We start from the raw sequence: 13002 nt of genomic DNA, 5'->3' as shown, positions 1-13002 counted from the left end.
TAATTAACAAATGTAATCAGAATTAAAGCTAAAAGGTTTGAGTCTGCCTGTGGCAATGCTGTCAGCCCAGTGGCGGTTCTGTCTCTGCTTGTCTCATTAGATTGATGACAATTTCCATTACATTACTCAGTCTATATTAACATCTCCATCCTTATCTGGGAAAATAATCAGAATCATGGCTTAAAGGCTTCGTTCTCTTGTATCTTGGAACGTCGACTCCCATCTCTCCCTTGCAATCAGCAGCATAGATGAATGACTGTGCACAATATTGTCTTGCATTAATTACACTGATAAACTGAAACCTCTAATGAAATTGCAGGAATATGTTCAGGTTACTAATGGCTCAACCCTAATAGTGCTAACCTGACTTAATGGCTCAGTGACCTGGGGTGTGAGGTGTCATGCTTTTCATGCTGGCTCACAGCTCTTTCCACGTCATTTCCTTATCCTCTTCCTACCACCCTTTCCAATCAGCTAATGCAGAAATAGCACAAAACAATTTAAAAAAGATTAAAATCTGCCAAACAATGCCAATACACTGAGATTAATTTGTTGGTGTTATTATACTGATAGCAGGATTCATCAAAACATGGTGAAAAGGCAGGATTAAGCCCTTATTAAAAGTAATCATTCCTTGTCGTTCACACATGTTCCTGGTATACAACAAGTTAAAGATATCACAGGCTCTTATTAATGTAATGAGTTGCCACGAGGCCTTTGTTTACAGAATAATTATTGGGCTGAAGATAAAGTCATCTATTCTCAAATACTGAATGATTCAGGTAGCAAATTTAGAATTTGACTGAATGGGTAGTTAATCATTTTTTAATGAAGGAGATATGGATTAGGACTTTTAAATACATTTATAGCCATGCTACATGGTGTGGCTCTATGGTAGTCAGTCGGTCTGTTCAGTCCAACATATTAAAAAAACGATTATATTGATTGGCCTCAAGTGGTTCATATTTGGATTTTAATAAAATGTCTCAGAAGCTATTGGATGGTAGCCTAGCCATACATTTTGAGAAAGATACCCATGGTGCACAGAGAATCAATTTGATGATCCCAACTTTTTGGCAGGTTACCAATCCAGTACAGGACTCTAGGTACGCTTAGCAAGGTATAAACACTTGAATCAGAAGCATCCCAGCCTCAGTCCAAAAATAACCAGTTCTGCCTATTGGCATCTTTACAGATGAACTGATCTCCATGCACCTTTTTACATCACACCATATTTCACACATCTACTGAAGATGCTGCCCAGTACAACCATAGTACCGACTGCTACACTGCTTTTGACAAACAGTTGGACTCATTAAAACAGACATGGTTCAAGTAGCTCCTCGAGTGATCTTTGATAGCGGTGTCCGTTTCTCGGTATCTAACCCTGTTGGATGTCGAAGAAGAATAGACAGAAAAGCAGATGAGAGAAAATTCTGCCGTGAGATTAGCATGACACATGCACACATATACCACAACCAGAGGATTTTTCGGAGAAAAAAGAATCAACTATTTTTATCCCTCTTCCCCAGAGCCAACCTTACCTATGCTTGATGCAGATTTGGGGTGAATAATATTCTTCATTATAATGAAGTGGTGGCTGTTTGAAGTTGAGACTTGGTTGTTTTGATTAAATGAATTCCATACAGCACCTCCAACACAATTTAAGGGACTTACTCCCTGGCTTTGTATTTCCAGTGATTGGACTGCAGAAGGTGGGAGATTTTTAGCATATTCAGTCTAATGCCCTTACCAATATAATACATACATGCGCTATCTCACTCAAGCATACCTCACAGTACATCCCATGGTGTATTTGAGTGTTTTTCATCAAGGATTTACAGTTTGTCTTTGTGCTGGATTGTGGTTTGACAGGATGTTTTAAAACATAAATATTCAGACCAGGAGTATTTTTGATTAATAATTCTACTTCCCATATTTATGACCTTCACCGGTTGGAAAGCAAATCTAAAGAGGACAGCTAGGAACTGAAGGTTTTCTAATTAAAGTATATTACTTTTTTCCACCTGTGAACTTGTACCTTAAAAAACAGCATATAATCTGCAAATATGTCTGACGCTGTTGATTGAAGTGTAGAGACTACAGTATAGTACACAGGGTTCGGTGAAAAGAAAGGCTTCAACTGCTGTGTGCAAATTATTCTATTTTTAATTATGTCCATTAATAAATAATTACCGCATTGATTTTGACACATTTGGGCAATTAGTGTAAACAAATGAGTCGCCTTCAGCTTCATCGTGGCATTTCATAATGATGTGTCCTCAGGTTCGGTTGAGCCAAAACCATCTGAATTTCTTTGAAGTAAAAGGACTTTACTTTATCACACAAATTGGAAAAAGGACAAGTTAGTAGCTGATATTCTACTATAGGGCAAACAATGATTCAGAGAAACCTGAGAAGATGAGACATTTCCAATAACGTCAACTTTTATACCATTGCTTACGGTTATTATACCACATGTATTACAATTCAAACTTAGCTCTTACTTAGCTTGTCTGACTTTGGAGAAACTCAAAGTTTAAAACACTGAATGAACACAATCATTAACATTTTTTGCATTTTATAAGACAAAAATAAATCTTTATAAACCAATCAGAGATATTATTGGAATCATAATACAAAACAAGCCAACATTTATTTAATCATCTAGTCATAAAAACAATTTGATTGTATCTGGTCCAGGTTAAGTGATTTTCATCATTTTCTGAGCACTACGCCCGGGCCACACTGGACACAGTTCAGCAGCAGAGCGCCTACTGCCATGATGTCACTTTACATCAACATTTTCATCCTTGACGAGTTGACCGACATTGGAAGTTTTTTTTTTTTACCTGTTTCACATAGTCCACTCACACACGCTGTTTGCTCAGCGTGTGTGAGTGGGAGAGAGTTTTAATATAACTACTACAGCCCTTTTAAGGTTTCTGGTATAATCACTGTCTTTTAAAAGTAGTCCTACGTACTCAAATAAATACCTGTATTATACAGTACGAAGCAGTGCATCTTCCACTCATGCTAGTATTTCAAAATAAAAAAAACCTTTTTAAAACAAATGAATGGATTCAGTCAACAGAAACGCAGGAGTGCTTTTGTTTTGAAAATGGGTACAGGAAGTGTTGCAAACATTTATGTTCGTGACATATTTGACAGATATGTCTTCAGAAATATTCGACAGAGCATTAAAACAGTGGGTGAAAGATAATTTTCACTGTTTATTCTGCTGAGAACAGCGCGCGGAATACTGGGGAAAAAATTGGCGAGACTGCTACCCTCTAGAAGAGCAGCGTGGCTTCCGAGGCTGAACCGTGCCGCATCAGGTGCGTCAGGTCTAATCTGTTAACGTGGCCGTGGAAATGAAAACCAAGCCTTTCAGTGTGGCCAGTGGGGCCCCGGCTTACTACTTGAACATGTATTCATTGTTCGATTTGTTTTGCAACGTAGAGACAGTGCTACAAGCTGCAAACACAACATGTTAGCAAACATTTTCTGTCTTACTGACGCATTACATGAGCATTCATTTGTCGCAGTTAGTCTTTACTTCACTTTGGACAAAATAATTTCTGGCCACTTGGTAAATACATGAAAAAGAAAATGTATGGTCCTGTTTTTTCTGTTTTGGTTGTTGTGTTTCAACCAGGATAGCATACAGCTTGAAACAGGACTGAGAGTGATTGTTGAGCCAAAACTGTGAACGTGTGGCTCCCAGGGGGAAACTTATCTGAGCAGGTGATTAGCTGTTATTTTGTTATTTTACATTACAGGTAGTCATGTAACTGAACTGTGTAACTATATAATATTGTATAAGGCATGATTATAAATTACAAATTTTGGATGTTCAGTGCCAATTTTAAGTGCACAAAAATATCTAAATCGGTGCTCTCAGTAGTGTATGGAAGGTGTGTGGATGTGTGTAACCTAAAAGGAACAAAGACAAAGCAACCAAAACACCATTAAACCAAACCCCTGCCATCTGGAATGAGAGAGAGACAGAACTGATCATTTAGCTTCAGGGGTCGTCCCAATAGCTCAGCAAAGGAGTGCGTGTGAAGGTCAGGGTGGAAAACAGGCATCAAAACCAGAGATCTGGGTTCATGTGATCTTTTTTAACTTCTCTCTAACATCCGTTACAGCTACTTATACAACAATCTATTTCTGCCCAAGTAGTCTAGTTTCCAACCAAAACGGACCAGAGTTCAGTAAAAAGCTTGTGCATAAAAGAGATCTTCTTCTTCTTTTTTTTGTTGCAGTGGTTATAAAACAGTAATGTTTGGTTGAAAAAGCTTAAAACCGCTCAGCAGCAACAGAGAGTCTATCAAGAGAATTGATCCTCATGTAATACATGAACTTCAAGAGATACATACACTCCCATTGAACGAGAATTTTAGTTATTCACAGCATCACCAATACAAAAGGAATCCGCACATTGGCAGGAGGTTGGTGTGTTTAAGGAGCTGTAGTGCTGGGCTGATAATCTTTGAACTGTGTGCTATAGCAAAAAGGAAAAACATAAAATAGATGTCTTTGGCAGCAGGACTGAATTTTTTATAAAATGCAGGAATGGCAATGTTAGGGAAGTAGAGCCCACAAGCTGTTTTAAAAGATTAGGTGCGGTATATTTTACTGCTCATGTGATATGCATGAAATGGTATGGATTTGGAGGAGTACTGAAACATGAAATGTCAACAACTGACAAAAAGCCAATACCTGTTTCTCCTGGCAATTTAAACCCATATGTAAAGAAGGTCCAGTGTGATCAGAGTCAAAGGTCACACACCACAGATAATATTACCAAAGAAAAAGAAGGTGAATTAAAGCCTTATGAAGATGTGATTAACATTATAAAATATTGACACATTGATTTACTGTGGTGCTCCTCTTTAATTAAACCTCATCATTCTGGGTGGCATTTTAACCACTGGGAAATCACAGGATAAGGCCTGTAATAGACACGCACATTAAACAGGACAATACCAATAGAAAAAGCCAAACCTATCAAGGGGGTGTGCAAGAGATGCAGTTTCTGTTATCTCTGATGTTCATTGTCAATACAGGACCATAAATCCAGTAGAAATCATAGAAAAGGGAACTTGACTGAGAATCGTCATCATCGTATTTTTCGAGACATATTATACTCATATTCAGGTTGTTATATCTAATTACGGTTATTACATGAAAACCTTAACAGGCTCCAATGATAAGAAAACACATCACTTTCCTCATACTGTCCATTCCTGCAGCTCTTCTTTTCAGCCTCTGTCTGAAACGCTTGGTTTTAGCTCCTGTCTCTTTAAGGGCCACCTTCTCATGAAGCCCAGTCTACTCTGATTGGCCAGCTGGCCCACTCCTTTGTGATTGGTCCACCACTTCCAGCACTGGTAGGAAATGCCGGCCACTGCTCTTACTTTACCTGATTGCTTTTTGAGACTACACCGTTAGCCTGCATTATACAAATGTAATGTGACTTCACAATGGTGCCTCAGTATCGGCTGGACTCCCTATGACCAATAAAGCACACTAGAGGAAAGGGAAAATTTAAAAAGCATATTATGTCTACCTGAAGTTTTCTTTGGTGGTGAAAATGATCCACCCATAGTTTCTGTATTCATCAAGTCGCCTTAAAACAGTGCAATAACAATGATATTTATCATAGCACTTAAATACACTGTGCAATATTCACATCAATTATTATTTATCATACTTATCTTTATCAGTCACTTAACTGCCGTTGTATGCACTACCTCCATTTATGTTAACTTATATTCTATTAAGAAAATGTACTATATACTTGTTTGCTGTATTATATTATTGTTATGTTTAAAGATATACCTTATTATATATATTATATTTTTGTTTATTATACAGTTGCTTATTTTATTATCTCTCTATATTCCCTTTGTAAATCAGGCACAGGCACACTTCGATCTGAGGATGAATCTCATGGTTTCGTTGTGCTTGCACAATGAGAATTAAGTTCTTGACTCTTGAATCTGTACATCGATGGGTGCGTTGCAAACTGGAACTGCCAATAGCCAATTGAGAATACTTTCAACGGTGGCAAGTTGATGAGCAAGTTTGCTGTAATTATTACATTACATTACATTACTTTTATCCAAAGCGACTTACAATAGTGCATTCAACATCCACGATGGGCCATTTAGGGGTTCAGTATCTTGCCAATGGACACTCCAGCATGCTGATGGGAAAGACTGGGGATCGAACCACCGAACTTTTGGTTGGAGGACGACCCCTCTACCCCACAGCCGCCCAATTAATTATGACTGATAGGTGAAAAATCCCTCACATTCATTCTGGATGTGATTAAAATCCTTTCACAGGTTATCTTAAATCCTGTCCAACTGGGGCTCAAGAGGCCTAGGATATTTGAAATATGCATTTTTCAGCCCGTGACGGCGGCAATGCTGCTGTGGCTGAATATGCATGTCAACATACATTCTGTACTCTATCACTGTGTGCATTCAGGCAGGATGCATACAGCTGCAGCTGTACAGAGCGGATGGACTGGTGGACCATGAGATTCATAGTTACACAGGGTAGCATGAAAAGCATGAAATAAGTTTTGTGCAGGCAGAGACATGCAGACAGCTGGAGTGTCGTAGACTTATTCAGACATTACACCTGGGACCTTAACTTTTTATTTGTCAACCCGCAGCTTGAGGACAATCATGTTTTTGTAGTCAGATTAACCTCTGCAAATGAGAGGGGCTACTTATTTGGGGATAAGTGGTTATGGTATTGATGTTTCAGGCGCGTTATCAACACAGTAATTACAGGAAGTGCAAAATAATACCTGGCAAAACATTTCATCTGAATGCTGACATTCATGCTCAATGTTTCCAAGAGGATATTTTCCTGGGTGTTTGGTGTTTAGATGAATAAAAGACTGTCAGACTGTCTGCTGAATCACTGTGGTGTTGCATCAGTCAGTGATAGATGCAGAATGAAAGTGTATTTCCATCTAACACGTTGGGATTTTAAGTATTTTTATGTTGTACTGTAATTACCCATAAGTAATCCAAAGCAATGATCTCTCATTTGTAGACACACGCAATTTGCACTTCTACTTTCACGTTGATGGCCTCCATCCAATTACTTTTACGTTCATATTATTAAAGTAACAGTATTTTGTGAAGTGCAAATGGTTGCTGTACAACAGGAAAATCTCCCTACTGTAAAATGTCAGCTTTTCAGGACCAATTTAAAGGAACAGGAAATCTTTTTTTCCGTATGAAATGTTGTTAAAGTGAACAGAAAACAGCAGCAGTTGGTTTGGGGTATTAGCAGCTTCTCAACGCAGTGACAGATGACGACTGGATTTCACGACGTCCCTGCTGCTGATGGGTTGCGACATCTCGCACGGTGGCTGTCTGGTTCTGCTCTGCGTGGTCCTGATGTCAATCTGCAGACGCTTCCCCACACTCAGACAGCATAGCTACCAGTGATGCTGCACTAATTAGCCAACCCTCTCGAGTAGCCAAGCCCTCCCAGTGGCATCTGTGCCAAACAGAATTATTAAAGAAGGAGGGAGGAGGAGTCGCACCTCTTCTGCAGAGGAGCAAATATCCAGGTTCTGTTTAGCATTCACCTCGTCGCCCTCTGGCTGGGGAGCCAACCAGGCATCAATATTAACACCTAGATACATCCGTCGCTGTAACACATATCTTTTACCCCAGCCTGATGAAAATTTCATGTGAATAACATAATTATAATTCCTTATTCAAATGAGTCTGAGGAGCAGAAATAATTTGTGGCTCAGTGACGGAAAAACTGTGGATGCTGATGCAGTGTTTGTTTCACACTTAAGTCAAAGTATAGTGGTCCATGTCAATGTACAGTGTGTGTGTGCTTGCTGGGTGGTGTTATACAGGATGTCCTTCCAGTCCTGGATACTGAGCTGCCTAGCTTATAAATAGATTAATTTTCTACACCGCTAATTTTTTAATTTAATAATCATTGGCCTCCCTCTTCACAGCACTTGGCCTTCTTCACCTCCTGTCTTTTGGCATTCCCTCAGCTTTGATGGCTTACTTGTTGATTTGTTTATATATTTATTAATTCATTTACCCCCCCAATCCAATTTCAGCTGACATTTCTTGTGGAGATGCGAAGCATGACCTTTGAAAGCAGAACACTTCCTGCCAGAGATATGAAGGAGGTCTCACTACCTCTCCTTTTCTCTCCTCTACTCTGCTTAAAAGTGCAATACCACAAAAAGACGGCTGGGGGTTGCTCCAAAAAAATCTCAGGCTCAAAAAACATTAACTTCTTTAATGAAATATAAGTCATTAATGTTTTATGGTCATGAGTCATTACAGTGTCATTAGCTGAGTTTACTCCGTCTTATCAGTGTTTTGGTGATCTATCTGGAAATAATGTCGTAATTAATTAGATATTAGGGATCAAAGAACAGATTTTTGCAGTCGCGTCTCTATGATGTCACTACTCGTCAGGGATGATTGACAGCCAGCAGTTCAGGTGGGGCAGACCCAGGGGCATACTTCAAAATGGCATTTCACAAACCAATGGTAGATGGCACAGTGGGCTGCCACCTTTTGCCCTCAAAGGATATATATAGATATGGATGGATGGATGGATCTTCCATTTTATAAAAACACAAAATGTTTCAGTCCCATCCATTTAATTGAACTGCAGCTAAATTTACTTATGGATGTACATACATGTACATTAACGCCTAACCTGCCCCATGAGTTGGTTCTTCGAGGTCTTCAAGGTGACTCTATGTTTCTGTGGATCCAGCAGTTTCATTTATTGAAAGGAACTCACCAGAAATGATCCCATCTTAAGTCTTCTTTTATAAGAAAATATAAGAGTCAACAACCAAACCGTCAGCAGTGTCTCTATGGGCTCCTGTAATTGGATGTGTATTTGCATCTTTGGTCTGAAGATTGTCTCTTTCAGTGTCTGTCGTGTGACGTGTGTCTGTTTGGAGATCTGTGGTCTAAATGTGTCTATTTTGGGGTGTGTGATTTGACGTAAATGTTGAGCAGCCTCGCACTACATCACCTAATGAGCTGCTGTTTGCTCGCCCATTCTCTCTCTCTCCCCTTCTCTCTCCCTCTCTGTAATGTATTCTATCAGAGTGTGATACAGGTCCAGAGGGACCACAGGTTTTCTCGGGGAGGTGAAACATCGTGCAGCATCTTTACATATTCTCACACACATCCCCTGTTTTCTGAGCGCTGCATTCGCATGAGCACACATTTCAAACTGACAGTATTTAACAAGTGTGTGTGAGCGGCTTCATGCAAACATGCTTCTTTGGATGTTAACTGAGTGTGTGTAGGCGTGTGTGTGTGTGTTTGTGTGTGCACGTAACTGAGTGTGGGCGCATGTGAATGTGTGTGCACATGTGAAATCACAGGAAATGAGAAAGTCCTGCAGCATCCTTAGTCCTTGTTGCCATAGCGACACTTCTGGTTACAGGAGTATCTGCATTTCAACATGAACTCACCCAGTCACAGTACTAGACATTACTAGCAAGTCCTTATACTCCATATATTTAACAATTATTTTTATATTTTATTGTATTTCTTAAAATTGCATTACTGTTGTGTTGTTGTCTATATGGTTAATTAGGTTTTACCTTTACCACACCATTAAAATATATAATACTTGTACACACCCACATGGTGAATTGTAAAAAATCATTTTAACAGTTATCTGTATTAATCTGGCTAATTTGCTATATTCCAATTTCCTGTAGGCTATATCTGTTTTTTTATTGCTGCATTCTGTTGGTATCTCCATTGACCCACTGTGTACATTCAAATTTGTTATTGCACTGTATATACAGTACATCCTCTGTCATTTCAATTAGCGTGACCAATACACACTGCGAGCGGTGCTGTTGGGTTCAAAGTGACCGTAATATGGAAAATGTGTGAGTCGTTAGACAACTTTTCACATCAAAGAAAACACCAGATCAGATCAAATGTTGCTCTGTCATTTCTCTCTCGTGGTGTAATGCAGTGCATTGATGGTGCCTGGACTGATGATAGGATTTGACGGTGTACTTTTAGACTAACTGCTGCAGTAATGTCCACACAGAGACGTTGTATTGCTCAATAACTGTACAGACAGATGCCTGTTGCCCATATTTTAACTGGTTAAAGCTTCTGGTCAAATCACCTGTAAGTCTCTGGCTATTTGCTATTGAGTTTAGTGGCTCTGTGAGCTGCAGGGGTTCCTTAAGTCAATTGAATTATTTGACTTGAAAGCAGTCAACTTTCTTTTATTGAGTTGGCCAGGCCCCGAAGCTCCACACAGCCAGAGCCGTTTCCCTTTCCTTGTCAATAGTACTTTGCTTTATTTTTAACTATGAATACCAGCCTTTATATAAATTTTTATATCAAGTTTTGTTCCATTCAATTTTAGCGCAGTGTTCATACTGAAACACATCACTGCATGAGTAGAAGAACACAGCAATGTGGGGTTCAGACAAAAAGAAACTGATAAATGAACTTCACCTCAAACAGAAAATGGAACAGACATGACATCAAGCAAGCGACTTAAATTAATTCACATGTAACATTTAACTTTCTCTTTGTTTTGTTTTTCCTCTGCAGAAACTTGTCAAAGAATCCTCTCAGCACTCTGTCATGGCAGCTCTTCCAGCACCTCCAAATCTCCGAACTGTAAGTGTTCTTCCCCTCTCGGATCGCTCTCGTTGGCTCGTTTTTTTTTGTGTGTGTGTATTTTATTTCAGCAATTTATCATCGCTGCCTGCGCACTATCTGCCTCAATAAAAATTTTCATCATACCACACCAGCACACCAATATAATTCCTGTCTTTGTTGAACAAAAACTCGAATTTGTCTGAGCACATGTAAAAGAGGGAACCTATAGGCGGTATAGTGGCATTATGATCTAAGAAGTCATTTGTTGACTTAATTAGCACACACAAAGGAAATGTAATGGCCTGGTAGGAGGAGGGAGTCGGACCCCATTTTCTTGTTTGTTATGAATATTTTAGCGATCATTGTGTTTATGAAATGAGTTTGCTCTTTCACCACCGGGGAGAACATTGCGATGCCGACCCGCTTGTAATTTACACATCATTACCGCTGTCAGATCTGTCCATCATGTGAACCTTTTGCTTGCTTTGAACAGTAGCTGCACTTCCTGCGCCTCGTGGCATATAGAGCTGAGGTGATACGAGACTATTTCAAGCAGGCCTCCTTATTGTGCTATTTTCAGAGGTAGAAGCAGGGCAGGTCCTCTGAGAACACGCCACAATGCTGATTCGGAGTGGTCCTGCCTCCGTACACTCCAGGTAGCACAGTTGAGGGAAAGCCCTGCTTACACTGACACTGTGGTTTTGCATTTGGGGCATTTAGCTTACCCTGTCATAGTGAGAACTCGCGGGACCCTGTGATATTACAGAACATTCTTTCTTATCCAGCCCGCGTAGGAGGCAATTCACACTAGACCCCATACCAGTGCTACACAAGTGTCCTCTCACTATGGGCCCTCATCAGAGGCAGATGGGTCTGTGAATCCCTCAGAATGCCCGTTATTGGGTTGTGAGATTCATTCTTCAAACTCGTTTGTACAAGTTCTCTGCTTTTGTCATCTAACCAGCTGTTCAGTTCAGCTTAACTAGTTTGGCATTAAGCTTCTCTTCTTCTTGTTGCAACGGCATTTTCTCAATCTTTCATATGAACATTAGATGTAACATTAGATATGCAAATGATACTTACATCCCATGGAAACATTAAAAATGTCTTCAGCTTTTTACTGAAGTATTGGAATTCTAGGTGAACACATTCAAATGTTTGCAACATTGACTAGTTTGAAGTATGCAACGCTAACTTTGGCACTTCTTTAATGTCAAACATTCACCAATCAATCTATCTTTTATAATATGTAATATATATATATATATATATATCAATTTTTAAAAATGCTTTATTTTGAAAAACTAGTTTAAATATAAATATAAATATATAAGTGTGTTTCTAGATACTCGGAGTAAATAAAATAACAAAAGAAATATCAACGTATATAACTAAAACATAATTGATTAAAACAGTAGTAGAAAAAAATTACAAAACAAATTATTCAATTAATGAACAATTATAATACAGTAGTAACAACAGTAACTAATTTACTTTGTTACCTTTATACTTGTAGCCTTAATCTAATACTTGTAGAAAAGAAAAGATTGGGGTATTTTCTCTGCCATTTTCTGCAGGGACACTGACACTCAGGATACTATGAGGTTTCAACAATTTGACAGACTACATGACATGCAGCAAACCCAAATAACTAGCTCAGATCCGTCTTTACCAAATCACCCCTACATCTCCCAGAGCTCGATTTGCTCTGATGTGCAATCCTATTTGTTCTTAGGCAACCATTTTAGATGTGTACAAATGGTGTCTTTGTTGTTCTACATGAAAAGCAGGGCAGGGTGATGCCCGTGTTTCCTGGTGAATGCTGATGAGGAGCGAGGGTTTATGTCTATTCCATTTGGTGTGTTTAGTTAAGAGGTGTCAGTTAGAGTGGCGTGGCGGCACAGACGTGGGCCGAGGCGTTATGCAAGAAAGAAGCCATGTGGAATCAGGCCTCGCAAATAGGAAATGAGTCACTCTATCATGGGCAGAGTCTGCGACGTGGCCCTGACATCATTACTCTCCTCACTGTGGCTACATGCTCGCCCGGACCATATTAGCTTGGTAGGTGCCAATCATTTAATCACGCCAAATGAACCGTGCTCACCGGGTGGCTATTGCCTTTAATTATTAGAATAATTCACAATGCAGTATCAGTGATGAGTGCCCACACATGCTGCTGAACCACACTGATATTATGTAAATGGAGGGAAGATCAAACCAGCTGAAATAATTTCCGTTTTATGCGACAAAAGGAGAGCATGGCCCTATGCCATGATGCTGTTGCAACACCGTGTTATCTCAGTCACTCTAGGCGCTGTTTTTTGTA

The 13002-nt window shown here is 39.4% G+C and overlaps 1 protein-coding gene across 6 annotated transcripts in view; it reads left to right on the top strand.

The window, feature by feature from the left end:
- Positions 1-13002, top strand: part of ntrk3b (neurotrophic tyrosine kinase, receptor, type 3b) — a 167786-nt gene that overhangs the window by 57169 nt on the left and 97615 nt on the right. For all 6 annotated transcript variants that reach the window (XM_034571640.1, XM_034571629.1, XM_034571651.1 and 3 more), the window contains exon 4: positions 10626-10694. In XM_034571640.1, coding sequence (XP_034427531.1) covers positions 10626-10694 — 69 coding nt within the window. The remainder of the gene's footprint in view (positions 1-10625; positions 10695-13002) is intronic.

Source organism: Hippoglossus hippoglossus, chromosome 3 (assembly GCF_009819705.1).
Source record: "Hippoglossus hippoglossus isolate fHipHip1 chromosome 3, fHipHip1.pri, whole genome shotgun sequence".
NCBI lineage: Eukaryota > Metazoa > Chordata > Actinopteri > Pleuronectiformes > Pleuronectidae > Hippoglossus > Hippoglossus hippoglossus.
This window is presented reverse-complemented; position numbering and strand designations above follow the sequence as displayed.